The sequence below is a fragment of the Bos javanicus genome, chromosome 14, assembly GCF_032452875.1.
Source record: "Bos javanicus breed banteng chromosome 14, ARS-OSU_banteng_1.0, whole genome shotgun sequence".
NCBI classification, from domain to species: domain Eukaryota; kingdom Metazoa; phylum Chordata; class Mammalia; order Artiodactyla; family Bovidae; genus Bos; species Bos javanicus.
The window spans coordinates 16,810,620-16,835,794 of NC_083881.1; the positions used below are offsets into that span (position 1 = coordinate 16,810,620).

Consider the following 25,175-nt stretch of genomic DNA (forward strand, 5'->3'; position numbering starts at 1 on the left):
GCAAAAGTATCTTTAAAGATATTTCCTTCAAACTCTGATTTTATGCAACTACTTAATAATTTACATGTATTTTTCATAAAGCCTTTATAACAGATTTTGTTTTTATCAAAGAACAACCAGAATTACCTCTCTCTTAAGTAATCCAATTCATCATTCCGTATTCTTTCTCGTTCTTGTGTCTGATAGTCCACAATGAACTTGGGATATTGATTAAACACCGGATATTGCCCTTTTGTCAGTGCAACAAAAGCATCAAGCATGCTGTCTGGATGGATATCAGTGGGTGTGGTATCCAGGAGACGATACGCCTCTCTAATTACAGCACTTATATCCAGGTTATTCCGATGGTGAAAAAAATACTGTAAGAAAACTTTGTGATTAAACTGAGATTTACAGAGTAATGCAATTATAGTCATGTGTTACATAAAAAATTATATAACAATTTATTCATTGAATAAAACAAACTTAAACATGTAAATGTGAATTTAGCTGTAAGAGGATTTTTTTTTTTTTTTTTGCAAATTCACCGAAGCTTTTCTTAACCCAAGTTTTAAAATGAAGGTCAAGTTTCATATTCTCAAAAATGTAATAAAATCATACAACCATATTATGAAATTGTGAAATAACACTTCTCAAAAATGAAGCCTTCCTTTAAAGTAACAGACTGTTTCAACAAGACAAATTCTTCTACTAGAATTTATTTCTCTTCAAAATCCAAAATACAGAAACTCAAACCTAAATTAGCCTTTGAAAACAAGTTTGATTTTCAAAAACTATCTGATAGTTTCCACATTATCTCGTTCCACTGGCAGATCCAAGTTCTAATATACATACACACATACATATATGTTCTTGTGAAGTGAAAATAAAATTTGATAGGAACCACAAAATAAGTAACAAAGAAGCAAAACCAACTTACTTCATCCTGTCTACCAAAAGAACCTCTCCATTTAAAAACTTCCTCCAATGCTTTCTTTCATTGTCCCACTAAGCCTCAAAATTCTCATAGTTACCATCCTGCATATGTAATAAGCAACCAGATTATCACAGACCAGTTGGGTTACCGATAAGATCATGTACAGAATGAACAACTACTCAACTGTTAAACGTCCTTTAAATAGGCAAAAAGCATGCAACTCCAATATTATCATGAAGCTATGATTTTAGGTGAGCAGTCAAGCTATAACTGACTATAGCTACGAAAGGGCAAGGATGCAGTGGTATAACTTGTTCTCCACTATATTCCTACCATCTGGCACCAGGACTTGACATACAGTAGGCACTCAATAAATAAAACGGGTTTTTTTAGTTGAAACAAATGAAACTTGAGAACTATGACTTAACAAGGATATGTACCTCAAAATCATCCTTACGCTTACAGTTGAGCAAAGGTGCCCGAGAACATATGTTGTAGGCCACAACAGTCATCAGGAGGAACGAAGGATGGTTGGAAAAGACATTATCGAATAATTTGAGCCACTCCTCTCTTGTCAGTACTTCTGAGAACACAGTTTCAAGAAGAGGCCATGCATACAGCTAAAATAAATAAGAAAAAAAATGTAATAGTTCTTGAGGAAAAAGTCATAACAGTCATTGCTAATGTGCTCATGTTTGGTTTAGATACTAAAATCATTATATTAAGAACATAATTATGAAAAGAGCTACCCTAATTTGGGTTCTTCTTTATAGATTTTCAGGAAAGCAGTTTAAGGAAGAAAAATAATGGAATATTGTTAAAAATATAACTAGTATTTTTTTATTATAGACTTTCAAGAAAATAGTTTTATTTATACCAGAACCAATGTTAACTTCCAAAGTAAGCTATGTTATTCTAAAAACCTTACACTTCTTACCTGTGAAGTTACATCATGATTTATGAAGTGTTGCAGGAGTTCCTTGTCATGAAATGCCAAAACATTTTCTATCATACTAAGAATATTGATAGGAGGATTAGGAAAATATTCAAACCAGTGTTGACACCAATTGACTATGAAGAAAAAAATTGAAAATTTATCTTTACCTTTCTGTATCATTACAGGGCTTTGCAGTTCTTAACTGTATCCACTTTTATGTCCTCATATGCCCATTAATAAAGAAAACACGACTAAGTTCTAGAACAATACTTTACACCTACATCAGAGCCAGTCGATGAGAAAGTGTCAATTAAACAAACAAACCTTCCCAAAGTATTCTTGACGGTAGCTACAAGGCTCTGGTTCCTGCTCACCTGCGTGTGACCTGTATTTAGATTTCCCCTGGTTAACAAAATGACCCTCCTAAAAGAGGTCCCTATTTAAGCCTTTGATACACGTGATCAATGTTAAATGGCAATCTCAAATGGACTAAAATTCATACCTAATTAAGAGTCCCATTTCTAGAAGACTGTTCTGTAGCCATGGTAATAGGTAACCACCACGGTCTGGTTTTAAATCTAACTGATCAACAACTTATTTCAGTAAATGTGACTTTGAAAACCAACCGATCAGTGACAGCAGCAGCAGTAAGTATCTTCTGAAAGTCAGCCAGGAGAAAGCAGAATTGACTCTGCTGAAGAGGCTTCTAAGGCTGACTTTATAACTCACTCTCACTTAATAACCAGCACAACCCCCAAAACAGTCTTTTCCCAAAAAAGTTCAGTAAGATGATCATTTTTGCTCAGTGAACCTATGTCTAACCACCTCAGCTCTATGTGATTATTAAATTCTTCTTTTTTATTTTAAATACTGAGCTGTGGCTTCATGTTTTGCTAAGATCTTTCTCAAATTAGCAAGTGAATACCAGATTAATAGTTTATAAGGTCCTTCCAATTCTAGAATTCCATTATTTCATTTATTAAGGACTTAGATTTGAGTTAATAATTCAGTCATAAATAAAATCTTGCAAAGACTAAGCTTTAAAAGAAGCATTTCAGCTTCTTTAACTGCTGCTTTTTTGGGGGGCAGGGGGATTTTTCTTGTATTTTAACTACTGCTCTTAGTAAGTTAACTTTTAAAAGAAAAACCCCAGTTCAGCAACAGCTCCTTAGGTAAACACCTACAGTGTCCCAGACAGTGCTTGTTCCGGGAATTTTAAAACACCACGCACATACCCAAAGCCCTCTTATATCTAAGCTTCATCAATAGGACGGCTGTTTTCAATTAAGCAAGAGGGCATCCTGTTTTATATAGTGACTGTCTCTTCTCTTCTGCCGGGTGCCACCACACAGAAGCAGACCTAGAGACAGCACTGACCGAGAGCAGAAAAGAGACATGATCACTGCATGGAGGTCCTTCACTAAACCTGAAGCTTTTCCTCCTGGTTATAAGAGGAACCCTAAAGAGTGATCAAAACTGACCTTTATCAACATACTCCAAATTATACACAGAAGTAACTATATCCTTCACAAGTTCTTGGCCCCAACTAGACCGTAACCTGAAAGCCAAAGCTATGGCTTATCCCCAAACAGGGCTAACATTTAGTTGAAGCTCAGTTTACTGAATAAAACTAGTTTGAGACCCTTGATGAAAATCCCTAGCTACTCATGCTGTCGTGGATCTCCTAGATTTAGATTTCATGTTTAGAAGAGAAAAATCAATTTCCTTAGTATATAGTCATGTGTTAGCTACATAACAAGATTTTACTGGAAGTAAAAAAAACACATAGTTGTGCATGCCTACATAAATTAGATATGATCTATCTTTCTTATGGTAAAATATAATTTGCCATTTTAACTATTTTAAGCGCACTGTTCAGTGATGTTAATTTTATTCACAATATTGTGCAACCATCACTATTTCCAAAATCCTTTCCTAAGAGCAATTCTGTACCTACTCAGTACTGACTTCTCATTTCCACTCCCCCGCCAGCCCCTGGTAACTTCTAATCTACTTTCTGTGCCTTTTTGAGAAATTCCACATATCTATCCTGTGTCTAGCTTATTTCACTAAGCATGCTTTCAAGGTCATCCATGTTGTATAGCATGTGTCAGAATGTCACTGTTTTTTAATAATATCCCGCTGTCTTTGAGACCCCATGGACTATTCAGTCCATTGAATTCTCCAGGCCAGAATACTGGAGTGGGTAGCCATTCCCTTCTCCAGGAGAATCTTCCCAACCCAGGGATCAAACTCAGGTTTCCTGCATTGCAGGAGGATTCTTTACCAGCTAAGCTACCAGGGAAGCTCGCATATATACACATATGGTTTTTCCATTCATCCATTAATAGACACTTGGGTTGTACCTATCTTTTGGCTATTTAAGACTAATGCTGCCAAACATTCATATACAAGTATATATTTGAGTCTCTGTCTTCAGTTCTTGGGGGGATATCCCTAGGAGTACTATTGCGGGGTTATACAGAAATTGTATATGTAACTTTCTGAGGAACCGCCAAACTGTTTTCCAGTGACTGCATCATTTTACATTTCTATCAGCAAAGTATGAAGGGTTACAATTTTTCCATATCCATGCCAACACTTGTTATTTTCTTTTTCAAGACTACAGCCATCCTAGGAGGTGTGAAGTGGTGTCTTGCGTGGTTTTGATTTGCATTTTTCTAATGACTAATGATCCTGAGCATCTTTTCATGGGCTCACTAGCCACTGTACATCTTCTATGGAGAAATGTCTGTTCAAGTCCTTGTCCATTTTCAAACTGGATTGTCTGTCTTTTGTTACTGTTTGTTTTCCATTTAAAACTCTGTGTTATTCTCAGGGCAAACTAGTACAACCTCTTTGCAGAATCAATTAGAATATTCATATTTTATAATACCATCCTGGGGATCCACCCAAAAGAAATTAGTATAAATTTATGAGCTTGAAGCTAGTCACAAAATTGTTATTTTTAATACATAAACATTAGAAACAACCTGAATGTCCAACAATAAAAGATTAAACTAGAACATGTACATTATGGAATATTACAATACAGGATAAAATGTCTAGAAAGTTTACACAAATACGAGAAGTGTATATAATGCATTAAATAGAAGTAGTATAATTGTAAAAATAACCCCCCTAAAAGTCTAACAGTTGGGGGATACATTTTATGGTATACCTATAAGAGGAAATACTATATATAGGCAAAAAATTATATTTTAGAAGATATTTAATGATTTGGGGGAAATGCTCTTATAAGAAATTCACAAATATATTATCAAGACTCTCTAAGGAAGAGGAATATTCATAACTTTTCTTTTGTAAATTTTCCTATATTTTCTCCAATGATTGGTAAAAATTTATTAAAGCAAATACAACATAATAAATGAAAAACTGTCAAGAGAAATACACTCAAATACTCACAAGATGTATGCTGGGATCTTTTAATTTCTACTTTTCAGAATTTTATTGTTATAGTTGAGTGCTTATCTCCTTTGTACAACAAAAATACATATAAAATTGGTTATTTTAAACCAGGCTTGGATTAACTTGGATCCAGTTTATTAACCATTCAGTTGACCTGATCTTATTTATATAAAAAAAATGACTCACTTTTTAGTGTATTAGTAGGTAATGGGGAAGCAGTAAACATATGGGAGTGCAAGCTATAGGTTCTGACTGCCTGGGTTCAAATTCTTATTCTATCATTAACCTAATCATGGAGCTCACGCTCTCTTCATCTACAAAAAGGAGATAATAATGAACAACACCTACCTCACAGGAGTCCTGTAAGAGTTGAGTGAGTTAATAAAGGCAACACTGAGAATGGTACCGGGTACACACAAAGTTCTCAGTGAAGGTACCAACCAAAGGATGAGGAGAACAGGGTAACGGTCACCAGCTGCCACATGGGGCATCGTGTGCTGACTGCTTCTCAACCCTACTGCACTCTTCTGAACAATAACTGACTTTCAGTTAGTGAAGCACCTGCTTCCTTCTTACTAACGAAATCTAGCCTGTAACAATATCATCTAAAATGCAACCATCTAAACTTTAAGTAAAAAGGTTTATTATTGTGTTAATGTCCAAACTGTCCATGCTCTAGGTCTATCTCACACTAGAATTATTAAACATTGCAAAGATGAAAAGATATCAGGACAAGGTACAAGTATCTACGCTTGGTTTCATTTTTTACTTACTTATAAGCGTAGCGACAACTTCAAAACAGATGAGCTGGTTGTTCTGGAACAGTTTTACAAATGGAAATGCCAGAAGTGGAAGATATGGTGTGTCACTAAAAATGGCAGACCAGTGAGCTAATGCAGAGAGGGTTCTGTGAATAAAATAAGGAAATAAAGACCAGAAAAGCTTGATAAATTTGACTAAATAATATATTCAGATTATAAAAAACGATACAGAAGATAAATTTGGTGAAACTTGGATTTGCTTGTTTTCCCACAATGAGACAGAGGATATAAACCTTTGGCAAGAATACCACAAAAGTGCTGTGCAGTGATACAGAGGGAAGCTTTTATTACTGGTAATTGTAAATTTGATTACTTGCTGAAGAAGGTGTCTGCTAAGTTTCTCTACTATAAATCACTGTTTTCCCCATTTGTAAGTAATAAGTACCTTGGGGGAGATACACACCGCTGCAAATACTGAACATACCTCTGTAATACTCTGAGTAGCTTCCTGCTTTTGATGGGGTATTTCTTCTGAAGGTTGAGAAATGCCACATGAATGCCTTTATCTATAAGGTTACTAAATGCTATTTGATTTTCAGGCAGCTGTAGCAGTGAGCGCCAAATGAACATTCTGAAATTAAAACATAGTTTTAACCAAGAAAAACTGGAAGGATAAGACTGATTTAACATGTAAGAATTTAAATTTTACCTGTATTTCGTTGGAAATTCACCATAGCCTTTTAATAAGATTTGTAAACGCTTTTTGTTTAATCCATCTGACAACTCATTCTATAAAGAGAAAAAAATAGTATCAGTAAGTCCATTGTGGCTTTCTAACTTCAGAACACAATACACAGTAAAAAATATTTTGTATCATGGGACTCTCTCCATACACACAAAATCTTTCTCTCTCCTGAGTGTGTATATACACAGCACATAAAGTTTATGACCTATTATTTACCCTATTATAGGGTCTGACCAACTTTTTCTGTCAACAATCAGAGAGTAAATATTTTAGGTTTCAGGTCAAAAGGCAAGATCAAGGATATTACACAGACACTTATATAGATGCCTATATAATCATTTTAAATGCAACCATTTAATAATGTAAAAATCATTCTTGGCTGGACTTCCCTGATAGCTCAGCTGGTAAAGAATCCACCTGCAATGCAGGAGACTCCGGTTCGATTCCTAGATTGAGAAGATCTGCTGGAGAAGGGATAGGCTACCCACTCCAGTATTCTTGGGCTTCGCTTGTGGCTCAGCTGGTGAAGAATCTGTCTGTAATGCGGGAGACCTGGGCTCGAATCTCCTGGAGAAGGGAAAAGCTACCCACTCCAGTATTCTAGCCTAGAGAATTTCATAGACTGTGTAGTCCATGGGGTTGCAGAGAGTCGGACACGACTGAGAAACTTCCACTTCATCCTTAGCTTGAGCAGCCAGGGGTCCCAGCACTCAAGCTAAGGACCCCTTAGCTTGGGTCCATGGGCTGCCATTTGTTAATCCCTGTAGCATGGACAATCCATTCTAATATCTTCCTCCTTCTCTTGCTCTCTTTTTTTTCACTTTTATTTTTAATTCAATTTTTATCTTAATGGGAAAATACTTTGTAGATTTAAGAATCATAAACCCATATGTATAGAGTATCTCGTTTAAGCTTAACCATACAAAGCACAAGAGACCATCTGGCTTCCTTTCTTTGAGGAAATGGAAAGGTCAGTAGAAGCTCCCCAACTTGCTCAAGGTCACAGATCTGTTAAGTGTTGGTTCAAGACTCAAAGCCAGATTTTCTGACTTAGTTCAGTGCATTTTTTACCGTAAGAAACAGGTAATCCAGTGTAAGAGGGAGGTGAGGGACAGCCTGAGATAACAGTGAATGAAGAGTCCCCATTTGAGAGCCATGGACCAGACGTCGAGGGCAAGTAGCCCAGACTGGAGCAACATGGTCCATGAAAGAGACATGTTCACTGCTGTCATCACCAAGAGACCTGCTGCCATTGAAGCCTCTTTAAACAAAGGACAGATGCCCAGATGAACTGGCCTGAGTTTCATCCTCTCGTCTCAACCATGAGCGGATGAAGTCCCTACTTCCTTTCTGTGTCCTGAAGCCATGATTAGCTGAGCACATGCATTTCACCCATAGAAAGGACCTACTTTGACCCATCATTTAGAGCTGGCTAAGGGTTTCCAAGGTGGTGCTAGTGGTAAAGAACCTGCCTGTTAATGCAGGAGACGTTAATGCAGGGTTCGGTCTCTGGGTCAGGAAGATCCCCTGGAGGAGAAGATAGCAACTCACTTCAGCATTCTTGTCTGGAGAATCCCATGGACAGAGAAGCCTGGCGGGCTACAGTCCAGAGGCGGACACGACTGAAGTGACTTAGCGCACACACACGGGATTTTAGAAGCCACCTGTTCTCTGACACATTTCTGTGGGCCTTCCACCTGTAATCCAGACCGAGTGCGGCCAGATGCCCTGATTGTGCGTCACTTTTATTTCCCAGAAGTCAGTCATGACCAGGCCCACTCATTTTCCCAGGAAATGCTCCTGTAAACTTCCAGGAAAGCTCAAGCCAGACTATGTCTCAGGTATACCATTCAGCTCCTTTTCTCACTAGCGCATTCAACTCATAGGGTCAATATTCCCCATTCTTTACACAGCTAGCTTTGTGCCTGCTACTTAAACTAGGCAATATTTTGTTTAGGGCTACATTGTAGAAGTGATAAAACTATAAAGAAAACCAAGGATATAATTAATGCAGAAGTGGGGACAATGGTTACATCTGTGGGACAGGGAGAAAAATGTGATTGGGGACAAGCACACAGGGGACTCCAAAGCTATTGATAACACTCTATCTCTTAATGTGGATATGACTAGGTCCAGAAGAGATTTCATGTGGCAGGTCTGAGACTGCTACCCTTAAAAAGGCCTACAGGTTGGCCCTTGTCTGGTGTCCACATACCTGGGTTTTCAGGAAGTTTCCACCCTCCTCAGAGCCAGTGGGAGCAGCTCACTGTGCCTAACCCGTACAGCGTGGTTTAAGCTTTCTATGCGGGTCCTCGTGTGGAGTTTTGCAATGTACCACACAGGGGGTGCCTATAACCAGCTTCCAGTAAAAACCCTGAGCACTGAGTTTCTACTGGATTTCCCTGGTAGACAACACTTTACACATTCCTCTTTTGATGCAAGCTTCACTTTTTAAAACTGCTTATAGCAGAAAAGAGGCTGTCAAAATTAACGTGAAAAACACCAACAGTTGGTAAGAACATGAAGTGACTAGAAACCTCAAATACCTCATGGTGAGAATATGGATTGTTTAAATCAACCACCTGGGAAACTCTGACAGTATTTACTAAAGCTGAACATATGCAGAGCCCATAAGCCAGGAATTCCATCCCTAGGTTTATACCCAACAAGAGACACATCCTTATGTTCACCAAAGATGCACTAGAATGTTCACAGTAACACTGTTTCTAATAGCAAAAAAACACCTAGAAAACTACTCAGATGCCTACCAACAGCAGAATGGATAAAGCATGGCTTATTCATACCAGGGAATGCTATACAGGTATAGAATGGTTTATGACCACATGGATCTTTCAGATAAAAAGAAGCCAGACACAAAAGGGTACCAATTAAATGATCCAAAGACCATAAGCACAAAAGGGGGAGAACTAATCTAAGGCGTTAAAAGTCAAGAGACAGTTATCCTTGGGGTAAAGGGCGGCGTGCCTGGAGGGGAGAAGTGCAGGGCCTTCGGGGCTGCTAGGAAAGGTCCCTTTCAATCTGGGTGCTGACAGCGCAGGTGTATTCAGTCTGTAAAAATGTACTGAGCTCTCCATCTATATGTATGTGACTGACTGATTTACTGTTAATAAAAAGTTTTAAAAGTTCCTGAAAATGCTAGCAGTTTCTCTATTGTTGATATTTTCTTTCAATTCCAGGAAAAAAAAAAAAAACCCTTATAAAGAAGATAATAAAACTGACTGAAATAGGTAATTCTATTAGTAACTCAGTCTTTCCTATAGAGTTTTAAAAATAATACATAAGTACCCCTATCTTTTAAAAAGTGGCTCAGATGGTAAAGAATTGGCCTGCAATGTGGGAGAACTGGGTTCAATCCCTGGATTGGGAAGATTCCCCTGGAGGAGGGCATGGCAACCCACTCCAGTATTCTGGCCTCGAGAATCCCCATGGACAGAGGAGCCTGGCAGGTTACAGTCCATGGGGTCGCAGAGTTGGACATGACTGAGTGACTAAGCACACAGATAACCAAATATATAGTTCTTGTAGCTTGCTTTTTATATTTAACATACTACAATCATTTCCCTTTCCTCTTAAATATTCTTAGATTTCTACTATAAAGCTCTACCATAATTTATATTGATTAGTTACCTAAAGGCAGACATTTTGGTTGCTTCTAAGTTTTTCTTGAATAAATCACACACACACAAATTCTGAAGAACAATTTGGCTACTATGAAAATTTTTATGCACATGCTCTTACTTAAAAATTCTTCTACAGACATGTTTGTGCAAATGTTCAAAGAATACCCACTGCATCACAGAATGTATTAACAGAAGACTAATATTACAACCTAAATGCCAGTGAGCAGAGTTCTAGTGAGATAAATTAATGTATCTCCATCAATGCAATACTATGCAAATATTTTTAACTGCTGTAGCACTACCTGCACTAACAGTCAATCTGTTAAATGATAAGAGCAAGTTATAAAACAGTAATATAGTGTGACTCCATTTATTAAAAAAAATTAAAGGTAACAGACACAGATATATATGTATATATTTATACACAGAAAATTTCTGAGAGATGAACAATTATTAACGATGATCACCTCTGGGGAGTGCAATGAACAGTGGGCTAGGGCACAGGGAGAAAGAAAAGTGTACTTTTGGGTTTTGTCCCTTTACAGCCTTCAGTGACAGGTAACTGTTAATCCAAGAGACAAATGTAGTTTTAATTTTTCTAGGAACCATGTTAAAAAAGTCACAAGCAGCAGGTAAAAATTAAATTTAATCATTTAACCCAATGTAATAAAAATATTATCATTTGAAAATACAATCAGCATAGTATTATTAATTAATATGATGCTTTTCCTTCTTTAGGGGTAGGAAATTAAGTACAAACTACTATATATAATAAGCTTGTTACATATATAATAGTATAGATATATAACAAGATATACAGCACAGAGAATATAGCTAATATTTTACAATAGCTTTAAATGGAGTATAATCTATAAAAATACTGAATCACTATTTTGTACTAATATAAAACTGTAAATGAGCTACACTTCAATTTTTAAAATATTTTACTTGTGCTCATAATAAAATTTCAGTGTCTGATGTGTACTTCACACATACACCACATTTCACATCAGTCCAGCCACTTGTGACTAGTGGCTACCATATTGGACAGTGAAATTCTATACTGTTTGACTTAAAAAAACAGTATGCATTAATTTTATATTAAAAAGGCTTTTAAATTTTATATTAAGTTTTAAAAAGCATGTTATAATTTCAGTTACAACTTGCTGCTTTTCTAAAATTTTCCTTTTAATTCTTGAGAGAAGGAAGAACAATAATGGACTAGGAATCATGAGACCTGTTTACAGCAGAGTCGTGACAAATGAAAAGTTTAATACAGTCTTACCTCTTTCTTTTCAAAACCACCAGTCAGGTCTTGTTTCAATATTCTGGTCTGTATTTTGCTTTCCCTTGACCTCGCTGGCCGCCGTACTCCTCCTGATGTCACTTTCACCTTAAGATCACCAGAATTCCCTTTCTTCTTAGGCAAATCCTCAATCACTTTCACTAAAGGAGGAGGTGGCTAAAAGGGAGGGAAAAAAATCCAGTGGCTATCTTTAGAAAATAGACCTGCAAACACAGTATTTAAAAATTTTATTTTTAGAAAGAGAAATTAAGGAAACAATTCCATTCACCACTGCAACAGAAAGAATAAAATACTTAGGAATATATCTACCTAAAGAAACTAAAGACCTATATATAGAAAACTATAAAACACTGGTGAAAGAAATCAAAGAGGACACTAATAGATGGAGAAATATACCATGTTCATGGATTGGAAGAATCAATATAGTGAAAATGAGTATACTACCCAAAGCAATTTATAGATCCTCAATGGTGAAAAATTGAAAGCATTTCCTCTAAAGTCAGGAACAAGACAAGGGTGCCCACTTTCACCACTACTATTCAACATAGTTTTGGAAGTTTTGGCCACAGTAATCAGAGCAGAAAAAGAAATAAAAGGAATCCAGATTGGAAAAGAAAACTCTCACTGTTTGCAGATGACATGATCCTCTACATAGAAAACCCTAAAGACTCCACCAGAAAATTACTAGAACTAATCAATGATTATAGTAAAGTTGCAGGATATAAAATCAACACACAGAAATCCCTTGCATTCCTATACACTAATAATGAGAAAATAGAAAGAGAAATTAAGGAAACAATTCCATTCACCATTGCAACAGAAAGAATAAAATACTTAGGAATATATCTACCTAAAGAAACTAAAGACCTATATATATAAAACTATAAAACACTGGTAAAAATTTTATTTTGGTCAACTTAATACTGTGCCTTGATACAAAAAGTATAAATAAAGTGTCCAAGAATGTTTCCTTGCTGAGTAATGAGTTAAAGCAAATTTCCGCCAAATTCCTTTGAGGAACACAATAAAGATCTTGATTAACAAAGATAAATAGAATTGAATGATTCCTGGAAAGCTGGCCTTAAGTCATACAGCATAAATCCATCTTTTATGCCTGCACAATAAAAGTTCGTTGTACAGTAGTAATCTGCAGCCCATGGCCCTCTAAAAGGCTGGCAGAAGCACCCTAGTATTCTTTGGGCTCCAGTGAAATTTCTTTTGAGGGAAACTGTCACATGACTTTCTCCTGACAGCCAGCACCCCTGCCTCTGTCCTCGGTTACATTTTCTAACTTACATGGAGATGGCTCAGTCCCTCAACTGCATCGACAGCTTCAGAGGCTGTGCGCAGACAGCACAGCCTAGGCGCCAAACCCTCATTTTGATGGGGCTTGTCAAATAGGAAGATAAGCCTCCAACAACTTCAACTTACTTGACTAAGACAGTTCCTTTATGAATAACACTTTCTTTGAAATAAAACGATCATCCTTGTTCAAAGGAAATGAGCAGGTAAAGTACCTCTGGCTTTCTGAGTTCCAAACATGATTCAAGTACGCTGACTTTCACAGGGTGTTTAAATGTTTGAGACCATTATGGCCGAGTGTTTCCTTAGTAATTAGCCCAGACCCAGATCAAAGACAGACGGATTTGTGTTTTTTAAATAATTTTTTCTTGAAGTCAAAGTGGTAATGCCTCTTATATGAGAATACAAGGAAAACCCCAAAAGTCCAAATGAACGAACATATTTTCAAAAAACACAAATTATATCCATTACCTTGAATCAAGCTGTCATGAAAGCCAGAACACTGTGCTTCCATGATGACATACAATGGAAATAAATCACCATTCTGGGAAAGCTCTTTGACGCAGAAACCAAACTTTTTTGACCTCCTCCTCCCTCACCCGCAAAAGAAATAAGCAGAACAAGGCAAACATTCTGACTCTTTCTAAATAAGACTATAAATAGACTATGAGGTTTCAAACAAAACTTTTTCTCATGTTGCCTTCAAAGGTTCAGGACTTCTGCTTTTGGAGGAACAGCAGTTGTTCACTTAGTTGCTAACTTGTGTTTGACTCTTTTTATGAGCCCATGGGCTGTAGCCCACCAGGCTCCTATGTCCATGGGATTTTCCTGACAATAATAATGGAGTGGGTTGCCATTTCTTTCTCCAGGAGATCTTCACGAACCAGAAATCAAACCCATGTCTCCTGCATTGGGAGGTGGATTCTCTACCATTGAGCCACCTGGGAAGCCCTTGTTTTTGAAATTTGCACCTATTACAGGAGACCCTCGGAGAAGGCAATGGCAACCCACTCCAGTACTCTTGCCTGGAAAACCCCATGGACGGAGGGGCCTGGTGGGCTGCAGTCCATGGGGTCGCTAGGAGTCGGACACGACTGAAGCGACTTAGCAGCAGCAGGAGCAGCAGCACAGGAGCCCCTATTGTCAACTGCAGTATGTATGACATGTAACATTATGACGTGTCTAAGAGTAGGTAATGCAATGATATATACGGCACTGCTACTGTACTTTTGTTTTACAATTATTATGAAAACTATTTAAAGTTTTAACTGTATCAGTAAGGGGTTTTTTAAATAGTGGTTTTCTGGGATACATTATTATTCACATCTGGAAGAATATAAGAATAATGCAAAATATAGTAGCAATACCTCTGACTAAAGAAAAAGTACAGCAACTACTTACTCTGATTCAACTCTTTGTCTATGAAATATAATTAATAGTAGTCTGACTTCTGAATACTATCCATCTTTAATATCCTTGAACTATCTTCCAACCTCAGTCTATTCTTCTAAATCATTATTAAAATACTAATTCTAGCGCCACAGTTTTCATAGATCTTGCATAAAAGAATCTCCCAAAAGTTGGAGCCTGAGATATGACCTGAATTGCCACACCTCAGGAGTGTTGAAACTTCAGCACAGAAATAGGAATTAGCTTACTTATTATCAGCAGAATACCAGAAATTCTTCAATGGCAAGAAAATAGGACTTGAAGGAATGGGACATGGTTAATAAGTTTTGTATAAACCTGGGCATTTTGTAAGCCTGGAATAGCCATAGAGACACCAGTGGTGGTGGTTAATATGTCAAAAAAAATCCTACTTCTGTTATAAGCTAGCGTTTCATCAATTTGATCTCAATTTGCTTAACAAATAACAGAGAGGAAGCCAATGACATGCTTATCTTGGTTTTTCTCAGAACTCTCTTTCTGTTAATAACATTTATCTAGCTCTTGTATCGGAGAAGGCAATGGCACCCCACTCCAGTACTCTTGCCTGGAAAATCCCATGGATGGAGGAGCCTGGAAGGCTGCAGTCCATGGGGTCGCCGAGGGTCGAACACGACTGAGCGACTTCACTTTTTCACTTTCATGTACTGGAGAAGGAAATGGCAACCCACTCCAGTGTTCTTGCCTGGAGAACCCCAGGGACGGCGGAGCCTGGTGGGCTGCCGTCTATGGGGTCGCACGGAGTTGGACACAACTGAAGCGACTTAGCAGCAGCAGCAGGCTAACAATTCTCATTAAGTGCAAATAATGTTATTAAAATTGTTTAAGTCTGCAAGAATAGTAGAGTATAATTCCATATGTTTAAAGAAAATGTATTCACATGTGCACACAACACATACACACAATTCTCATTATCCGCGGTAGTTATGTTTTACAGAGTTGACACAACACTGAGTTACTGAAAACTGAATTTCACCAGCAGACAGATTCACAGATAGAATCTGTGAATATGAAGGTTGACTGTCTACATTTACACACATAGAAAAAAATACTTGGTAGGCATACATTTCAAAATCATCTGAGAATGGTTAGACTTATTGAATTATTTGCTTATCTGTATCTTTTCCTTTTTCTCTGTAATAAGAACTTCTTACTGATGAACTCATTTGTAGGGCAACAGAGACTCAGACATAGAGAACAGGCTTGTGGACACAACGGGGAAAGGAGAGGGTGGGACAAATTGAGATAACAACATTGAAACATGTGCATTACCACATGTAAAACAGCCAGTGCGAATTTACTTTATGACACCAACACCGGGAGCTCAACCCTGAGCTCTGTGGCGTCCTAGAGGGGTGGCACGGGGCGGGAGGTGGGAGAGCCGGTCAAGAGGGAGGGGACACAGGTGTATCTACAGCTGATTCACATTGATATACGGCAGAAACCAACACAACACTGTAGAGGAATTATCCTCCAATTAAAAACAAATAATTTCTTTCTTAAAATTATTCCCCTCCCCACCCCAGAAAAGAGAAGGAAACAATCTAAAGTAAAACTTGCTTTGTTATTTGATGCAACAAGCCGGAGAAATTCTACATTACTGTAAGAGAAGTGGGAAGTATATTTCAGATGAAATGTGCAGGGTAACAACAGATGTAGAAATGCACACGGTGTCTAAAAGGGACAGTAAGAGAAGCAGAAAGCACAGGGAAACACGCTAGGTAGAGAAGACAAGAACAGAGAAGACTGAGAGGCAGGCAGAAGAGTGGATTTAATGCAAGAGGCAAAGGAAAAGAGGCCACAAGAACAGCATTATTTTAGATGATTAAAGTCTTATTTTAGAAAAATGGAATGTGGAAGATGATTGATGAGGAGGAGCAGGCACCGAGGGCTCTGAGTTTAGGTATATTTATCAAGATTACTATTATTTGAGAGCAGTCAGTGAGCACCAATACAAGGATGGCCGAGATGGCGAACAGGTGGCCCACGTATAGACATTTCAGATTCAAGGATTTCATGACTTAGTACTGACTCAATTTGGGAAACAGAGGAATAGATACAGTCATAGGTGCTCTAAGGTATCTAGACTGCAAGAGGGGAAGAAAGAGAAAAAAATGAACAGACTGGGATTGCGGACTTTTTGCAGGAAACCAATCAGAGGGGTACCTCGAGTGGGACAGGGACAACAAACAGAGGCCTTTGACAAAGGCAGCAGTGTAAGAATGGAGCATAGGTGAGCAAAGTCTGGAGATGTGGCTTTGGGAGTAAGAGCGAAAAAACACATCCAGAAAAAGGGATAATGGTGCGAGGAAGTTACAAAATTGTAACAGAGCTTTTACTTTTGATGATACAACATTTAAATCTTAAAAGAAAAAAGGGAAGTTTACTTGATAACATACCTTATTTATTTCTTTCGTTAAAGTCTGAACTGAGTATATGTTCAGACTGCCATTTTCCATAATAGATGCAATGTACCGTCCATGTGGGCTAATTATTGATGAGCTAATTCCATCATCAAGGCTCCCAATTTCAAAGAGAAGTTTACAAGTCTGTATATTAATAAATCTCATAATACCATCCTGACTTAGCACTCCAAGAACCTAAGAGTAGAGAGAAACAACATGTGAGTTCCTAAAACACATTTAAACTTCAAGTCTCAGATGTTAACTTGACTTATTATGGTGATCATTTTACAATATATACATACAAATACTAAGTCATCATGTTACACACCTGAAACTAACATGAAAGTGAAAGTGAAGGTGCTCAGTCCTGTCTGACTCTTTGTGACCCCATGGACTATACAGCCCATGGAATTCTCCAGGCCAGAATACTCGAGTGCATAGCCTTTCCCTTCTCCAGGGGAATCTTCCTGACCCAGAGATGGAACCCAGGTTTCCTACATTGCAGGCGGATTCTTTACCAGCTGAGCCACAAGGGAAGCCCACGAATATTGGAGGGGGTAGCTTATCCCTTCTCCAGTGGATCTTCCTAAGCCAGGAATTGAACCAGGGTCTTCCTGCATTGCAGGCAGATTCTTTACCAACTGAGCTATGAGGGAAGCCCTGAAACTAACATGTTCTATGTCAATTACACCTCAATTTTAAAAAGTCAAACACACTTACATATGTGTGTATTTACATATGTTCTCTCTTGGGGGGCATGCAGTGGTGGGGTGGAGGACAATCAGAGGAGACCATACTCGCAGAGAGCCATGATGTTTATTTAAAATCCCTGATCACGGCTCACGCAGATTTGCTCAGTTCAGGTCCAGGTAAGCCTGGCCCTAACCAGAACCAGTAAGGAGCCTATCCTAGGAGACTACAGAAGGGCCACCTGAGCCTCTTCCCTTCCCACCCAGGCAGGCCTATCTCCACCAACCCCTCCAGGGGAAGGAGAGAGGAGTACAGTTCTCCATTTTGACTCCACACTGGCTGGCAGAAGCGGGAAGGCTGGAGGGCTTCTTTCCCTTCTCCATCCTCAGCTTGAGCAGAGCTGACAGCTGTCCTGCTGCCCCACACAAACCTGTGACCTCGCTGTTGTAACCAGCATTTGGGTTGTGGAGGGAGAAAGTCTGTGAGCTGCAAAAAAGGACAGTGTTGGGGTGGGGGGAAGTCCAAAGGAAGCTAGTCATTTAAGGGGGAAAAAACAGCTGTAACTCATACAACTTGAAAAATTAAAAACACGTACTAAGAAAGCTTAAATGATAAAACAATAAACTCCTCTGCTGCTTCCTCTACAGGCTCTTTCCCCGGGGCCAGGGGCTGGCAGGCAGCGTCACCAGGTGATTCTGTGAAGCACTGACATCCCTTGTCATGTGAAAGCCTACAGTTTGGAGGTAGCTGGAGGCAATTTGAAGGTGACAATCTAAAAAGCATGCTTTTCTGTTGGTCACATGGAAGGAATCCCCGCATTCAGTTGACGGCACTTCTCTGGAAGGCAAGGTCTATCAAAACTACAGATGCACATAATGCTGGTGCCACTACTTAACTCTGGGATTGTATTTTTCCCTGCAGACAGGATGTGTGAGGTGACATGCGCAAAAGTGATGCAGTGCAGTATTATTTGTGCTAGAAGAGAACTAAAAACAGGTTGAATGCCCAATAATAAAGGACTGGTTAAAACAATTTATACAGCTGTAAAAAAGAATGAAGTTTTGTACTGATATAGGATAATCTTCAAGGTAAACTAAGTAAGGAAAAAAAATGCAAAATGGGAAAAATATATTATATAACAGCAGTGGTTTTGGAGAGTGAGTAACTGGGCAAATGAGAGAGAAAAGTAAGAGTTCACTTTATGCCTATTTTTTTTAGTGTTTTCAACCATGTGAAAGCATTATCTACTCAGAAAACTTAAAATAGATATGATAAATACACACACACACACACACACACACACACACACACATAAAATTTGTTAATGGCAAGACCCAAGATAATTTAAAATAAAGAAGTTAAGGTTCAATTGCCCAACTATTAAACTATTAAAAAGAAAAAGGGTGTGTGGAAGGGAAGCACTTTGTAAACTAAGGCTAAATAGAAATAAAACATGTTTCATAGGCTCGAGGCAACCTGTTATGGTAGATAAAACACAGCACAACAAAAAGGCAAGGAAATTTCCGTTCTAGTCCTACTTTTAATCCTTGTAACAGCAGTGTCGACAAGTCACTTAGTTTCATGTCACAGTCTGTGAAACATTTCCTGCCTATGCTCAAAGAATTCTTTAAGGATCAAATAAAAAAAATACCACACTTCATCACCCTGTAAACCAGAGTAAGACATAAAGTATACAGATTTTAGGGAAAAGGGTAAATTATCATTAACATATAGAAACTAAGATGTTTTCCATTCTTTCAGTTTTAGACTCTTAACAAGTTAGAGTCGGACACGACTGAGCGACTGAACTGAACTGAACAAGTTTTTGGCAATTTCAAATCCTTGAAACAATCAGGCTGCCATAAGTTAAATGAGAGCATACAGTGCAGAAATTGATATGATTTTTCCAAAAAAGTACCACATTACTAACCTTTATGTTACTAACCTGATTAGAACCAGCATCAAAACTATCAGGAAGAAATTCGAGATGGCGAATGGCACGAACTTTGGTGGGCATCTGGATAATTCTAAATAGCTGTTTAGCTTCCAAGCACCACAAATGAATGTGATTTGATTTGCCTCCCGCAGCCAGGATTCGGCCATCCCTGCAGAACAGACAGGTAAAAAAGACTGGATTAATTATTTATAGCAGCACTATCCAACTTGATCCAGTATCACGATGGAAATGTTCTCACCTATGCTGTCCAAAAATGTCACTACTGGACTTCCCTGGTGGTACCGTGGATAAGAATCTGATGCAGAGGCCACAGGTTCCATCCCTGATTGCGGAAGATTCCACGTGCTGTGGGCCACTAAGCCCACGCACCACAACTACTGAGCCCTCGCTCTAGAGCCTGAGAGCCACACCTGCTGGGCCCACGTGTCACAACAAGAGAACCCACCACAGTGAGAAGCTTGCGCACTGCAAGGGAGAGCAGCCCCCACTCACCACAACTAGAGAAAGCCTGCGCCCAGCAGAGAAGACCAAACGCAGTCAAAAATAAATAAACAAAAACCCAAACAGCAAGAACCAAAATAGTCACGATTAGCCATGTGTGATTACCGAGAACTAAAATGTGGCTAGCACCTGAGGAAATTAATTCTTAATGTTTATTAATTTAAACAGGTGATGTTACAGAGCTGGGAAACGAAGGAGATCTACTGCAAGAATGATGTGAATGGGCCAGTCACAGGGTGACCTGGAGGAAGAATTCCATGCTTGTCAGTATTGCTGATTGGCCAATACAAAAATGTTGAGACAGGAATAAGCTTAGTATATAAGGAAGAATGAGAAGCAATATTCAAGTGTGGCTGAACACTTAAATTAGATGGGGAAGGAAATAAGATGACAAAAGGGAGGGAAGCCAAGACCAGAGGACAAAAGACCTCAGGGGATATGGCGGGGAGTTGGACTTTCCTAAGAGCAATGTAAAGCCTTTCAAGGGAGTTGGACAGGGGAATGATTTAATGATTTAAGAAGACCACTCTAGCTGCTTTGCAGAGACTGAGTTTAGGAAATGAGATTAAAAATACACAAAGTAAGAAAGCTATTATATTGCAGTAGCCTGTAAAAGGGCTTCCCTGGTAGCTCAGTGATCAAGAATCTGCCTGCAAAGACACAGGAGACATGGGTTCAATCCCTGGGTCAGGAAGATCCCCTGGAAAAGGGAATGGCAACACTACAATATTCTTGCCTGGAGAATCCCATGGGTAGAGGAGCCTGGCGGGCTCCAGTCCACGGCATTGCAAAGAGTCAGACATGACTGAGCAACTAACACACACACATCATAGACAAAGGGTTATATCAAGAGGGTTCAGAGTCGACCTGAAGATAATCTCACTGGTCAAAGATGAGAGAACCAGAGCATCACTAAGAATAATAATTTTAATGAGTCAAACCATGTCAACTATGCTTAAATCCATGAGTTTACAAAGATTAAAGACAGAAGACCTTCAATGGCCACCTCTGAATATGCCAATAAACAATCCATTATTTGGGGGGAAAAGGGTTTTTTTTTAAGATGAAGAAATCAAGCATTTTATCCTGCTTTTCCTTTACTAACTGTACAGGAAAGTAACCAAAGAGTTGATGAGAGGAAGCTTCTTTCTCGAGAGGGTTCTGGTTAATAAAGGAGAAGGAAAGACAGAATAGTTCCATTTTGCTAACCTCCAATGCAACACAGGATATTTAGGTGATGATCACCAATGACCACTAACATCATAAGAAAGAGTTCTATGTCCCTCCAGACGAAAGTACACCAACCACCTACAATGTCTTCTTGCTCCCAAATCAAACCAGATCAGATCAAGCCTCCAACTTACAGGAAATATGACATAACCAGTTTATAGTAAATACAGATGAGAAAAGATCACATTAAATAGCATCACAGGGATGTAAAAAGCAGAATCTAGAATATAGAAACTACAGGACAAATGACCAGTTCTTTAACAAATTAACTGCAAAGAAAATATAAAGAGAGTTATATCAACCAAGGCCATGTGTGAACCTTATTTTGTTCCTAACTTGAACAACCAACCACAAAAATGATTAATTAGACCAATCGTGAACTATGAATAATAATTAGATATAGTATTATGAATTTGTAAAGGTGTAATATAGTACCACAGTTGTGTTTCAAAAAGGGTCCTATCCTTCAGGGATACATGCGGAAATATTTATGCATGAAATGATACACTTGGGCTTTGCTTTACGACGACACAGTACACAAGTAGCAGATAGTTAGCAGTGGTGAAGAATCTGCCTGCCAGTGCAGGAGACACAGGTTTGATCCCTGGGTTGGGACGATCCCCTGGAGGGGGAAATGGCAATCCACTCCAGTATTCTAACCAGGAAAACCCCACAGAGGAGACTGGCAGGCAGTTTATGGGATCGCAAAGAGTTGTACGTGGCTAAACACAGGCAGAATTATAGACAAGATAGGAGTGGCTATTAGTTAATGCTTATTATAGCTAATGAGAATACCAGCCTTACGATTCCATATACTTTTTATATTTTTGTGTACAATAAGTAAAAATCTTAATACCATATCTGAGATCATATCTTAGTTTAAAGGAAACTTTTGCTCGTATGACAATAAAATACTGAATGAAAATTTATAAAATTTCACTGGAAGTTAAATTTCTTAAAAATCCTCAGTGTCTCAAAGTGAACATTACCTGGTCACGGCAAACACTTTGTATAATATATTAGAGCTTTCAGGTGGAGCTGGCAATTGATATTTGCAAACAAGAGTATCACATTCCCAGGCGAAGATGGAATTATCTTTAAAACAGCTGAGGATGGTATTACTTAATGGTAGAAAGAAAACCTAAAAAGGGAGGGAAAAAAGTTATTGTTTATATAAGGATCATTTAACCCTCTTTAAGTTTAAAATTTACAAGTAGTTAATTCTTTCTTAAAATTATTTTTTCTTAAACTGGAGAAAATACATTTACAATATATTCCAGGGGATAAAACTGATATTTTATAAACTATTATAAACCAAAATAAAAGGTAAACTCCTTTAAACAAAAAATAGGTGACTAAAATGACAAGTTTATTCATAAAATATTAACAATTCTTAAATATTTAACCTTATAAAAGATTCAAATGAAAATAAGATACCATTTTATGTGTATCAAATTTACTTTAAAATAATGCACAAACTATACAAAACACAAACCATACATATACACAAAATGTACATAGTATATTTATACGTTATATACTAATATACAGTATTACGTACTAACAACCAAGTGTTAAAAATATTAAATGTGGGTGAAACTATAGAAAAAGGAACTGTGATACACTCCTGCTGGTAGTAAAAACTGACTAAAGATACTGTATATATCTCAAGTCTTATATTTCTTCTGAATAATCAATCTGCTTCTAAGGGTTAATTCTTTGAGGGAAAAAACAGCAAAATGCTTTAAGATAAATATGTATAAATGTTTGCTAAGCATTTTTGCAAAAGTAAAAACTTGAAAACAAATACATGATGTTAGAGATTTTATATTTTATTAGGGATTCTCATATTTTATTAGAGATGCAATTTACTTAATGCACAATTGAGACTGAAAGGTGGAAAAGCTGAAAATGTCGTTTTATTCTCATAATTTCTATTTCTCCATTACATAAGCAGTCAGCAATGCTTACTTCAATCATGTAACGTTTTTATTAAAATTGACCAATATTTTCTCATAGGTTTCAATGGCCTCAAATAGACCTTTGTGTGCCATCTGTGTAAAACACACAGAGGGAGGTAGAAAAGGAAGCAAAGAACATGAAAAAAATTCAATACCCTAAGGACAAGCATTCCTAGCTATCCCCTCAAAATAAATTCCTGCAAACAGCTAACAGTTACAGCTCTAGCTATTTATTCTTTTTTCCCTTTATTTTCCCCTCAATACAGCTTTGGTCTTCTATTTTATTCCTCTGAACCACAGAAGAATTATAATTTCTTTATACACTCGTCTGCCCACAGGAAATCTACCCTAAGACCCGATGCATGGAACACCAAACACTGCGGACAAAACTGAGCAAGAGACGCAACACCCTTCGCAGCTGAAGATACTCGGTTGGTTCTGAGCGGGCAGAAGTCCTGTCTGTCTTGCTTATTCTTGTGTGGTCAGTGGCAAGCACAATGACTAGAACTTAGTAAAGGTGCGCAACAGTTTTTTGTGAATAAATGAATGAACAAATCTTTTTCTTACTAGGTTGTATAGTATACGCATCTTCACCTTTAACAGTTTATGTCGAGTTCTAGGTATTTGTTCTTTGGTTCCACACAGATCAGCCTTCTTACCCGCATTAGAACTGACTCTAACACTTTATATCTGAACACGTCTTCTTGTGTCTACTACTGCGTCTTTACAAGCTTTATTATTTATTTTTTATTATTTTTAAAACATATGACTGTTTTTGTGTGGAAAGAGAGGGGCAGGGACTCATAGAGGAGGCAGAGCACCTTTAAGGATTTGTTACCTTTCATTCTGACATCTTCACAATTTTACTGGTGTCAGAGGGAGTGCTATTAATACATTCCTTGGGGATGAAGTGTTCAGTATCTCTAACACTGGTCTAGAGTGTCTCTGAGTATTCAGAATCTAGACGTAACCATCATCACAGTAGTGAGAGAGATGTCCAGAGAAAGAGAAGGATCAACATGGCATCTACCATGGCTTTCCCCAGTGTTACAAAAACAATGGGTCAATAAAGCATCCACATGAAATATGGCAGCCTTGCAACTAATTTGTATTATTGTCATCCAGCTATTGTATACATATAGTTACGCAATGATTCTAACAGTTAAAAACATTACTATAAAAATTTTAGAGAATTGTAAATATATATATTTACATATATAATACATTATCTCTTTTTTGATAATAATGCTAAAAAACATACATACATGCATACAAAATGTACTATGGACCATACCGGTTAATTAGAACAATCTACTAAGGACCACAGCTGTAAGACTCTAAAAGATGCTAGCTCAACTACATCAGATGCCCAGGCCCTTGCCTGATCCAGTTTCTCCTCACTTTTGTCCTGGGCTCCCTTTATCAAAGACAATCTGGTAGGTCTTTTGCCAACAGTTCCATTTTATTAAGAAGATTTGTAATATGAAGGTCTTACAGAAAGAACTTTCTTATAGAACTTATAGAAAGAACTTATAGAAAGTTCTTTCTGTAATGAATGCATTAAATGAATGCAATCTATAATGAATGCATTAAAACAGTTTCTAATCCGATGTCAAAAAAAGTGTCTTAAATTTTTTATTATAATTAGCAGTATTTTTCTAGAAAAGTAATAAAGTTTATTCCTACTGAGAGAAGCAAAAGCTTAAAAGTTAATGAGCATCAGCTGCTATTTTGAGGAATAGCTGTGATAGATTATTGTCTACATGATTATTCATTACTAGATTTGTAATTTTAATTGCCAGATTTTAATGATTATAAAATTGTTCCTAATGAATCATGTCATTATTGAGATAGTGTCATCTCCTGACAAACAAAAAATGCTTAGAAAAAACTTCAAGAGCACTAACAAAATATACTTTATGAAGGCTGGCTGCACCTTTTCCTTACA

At 37.7% G+C, this 25,175-nt stretch overlaps 1 protein-coding gene across 7 annotated transcripts in view; it reads right to left on the bottom strand.

The window, feature by feature from the left end:
• Positions 1 to 25,175, bottom strand: part of TBC1D31 (TBC1 domain family member 31) — a 66,880-nt gene that overhangs the window by 20,416 nt on the left and 21,289 nt on the right. For 6 of the 7 annotated variants that reach the window (XM_061438687.1, XM_061438686.1, XM_061438688.1 and 3 more), the window contains exons 5-14: positions 22,256 to 22,407; positions 19,524 to 19,683; positions 16,883 to 17,083; positions 11,715 to 11,891; positions 6,753 to 6,832; positions 6,528 to 6,674; positions 6,056 to 6,189; positions 1,854 to 1,987; positions 1,357 to 1,536; positions 127 to 359 (exon numbers count right to left, since the gene is read on the bottom strand). In XM_061438687.1, the coding sequence (XP_061294671.1) occupies positions 127 to 359; positions 1,357 to 1,536; positions 1,854 to 1,987; positions 6,056 to 6,189; positions 6,528 to 6,674; positions 6,753 to 6,832; positions 11,715 to 11,891; positions 16,883 to 17,083; positions 19,524 to 19,683; positions 22,256 to 22,407 (1,598 nt within the window). Of the gene's footprint in view, positions 1 to 126; positions 360 to 1,356; positions 1,537 to 1,853; positions 1,988 to 6,055; positions 6,190 to 6,527; positions 6,675 to 6,752; positions 6,833 to 11,714; positions 11,892 to 16,882; positions 17,084 to 19,523; positions 19,684 to 22,255; positions 22,408 to 25,175 lie in introns of those variants that run through there. The other variant, XM_061438693.1, reaches the window with a different exon arrangement.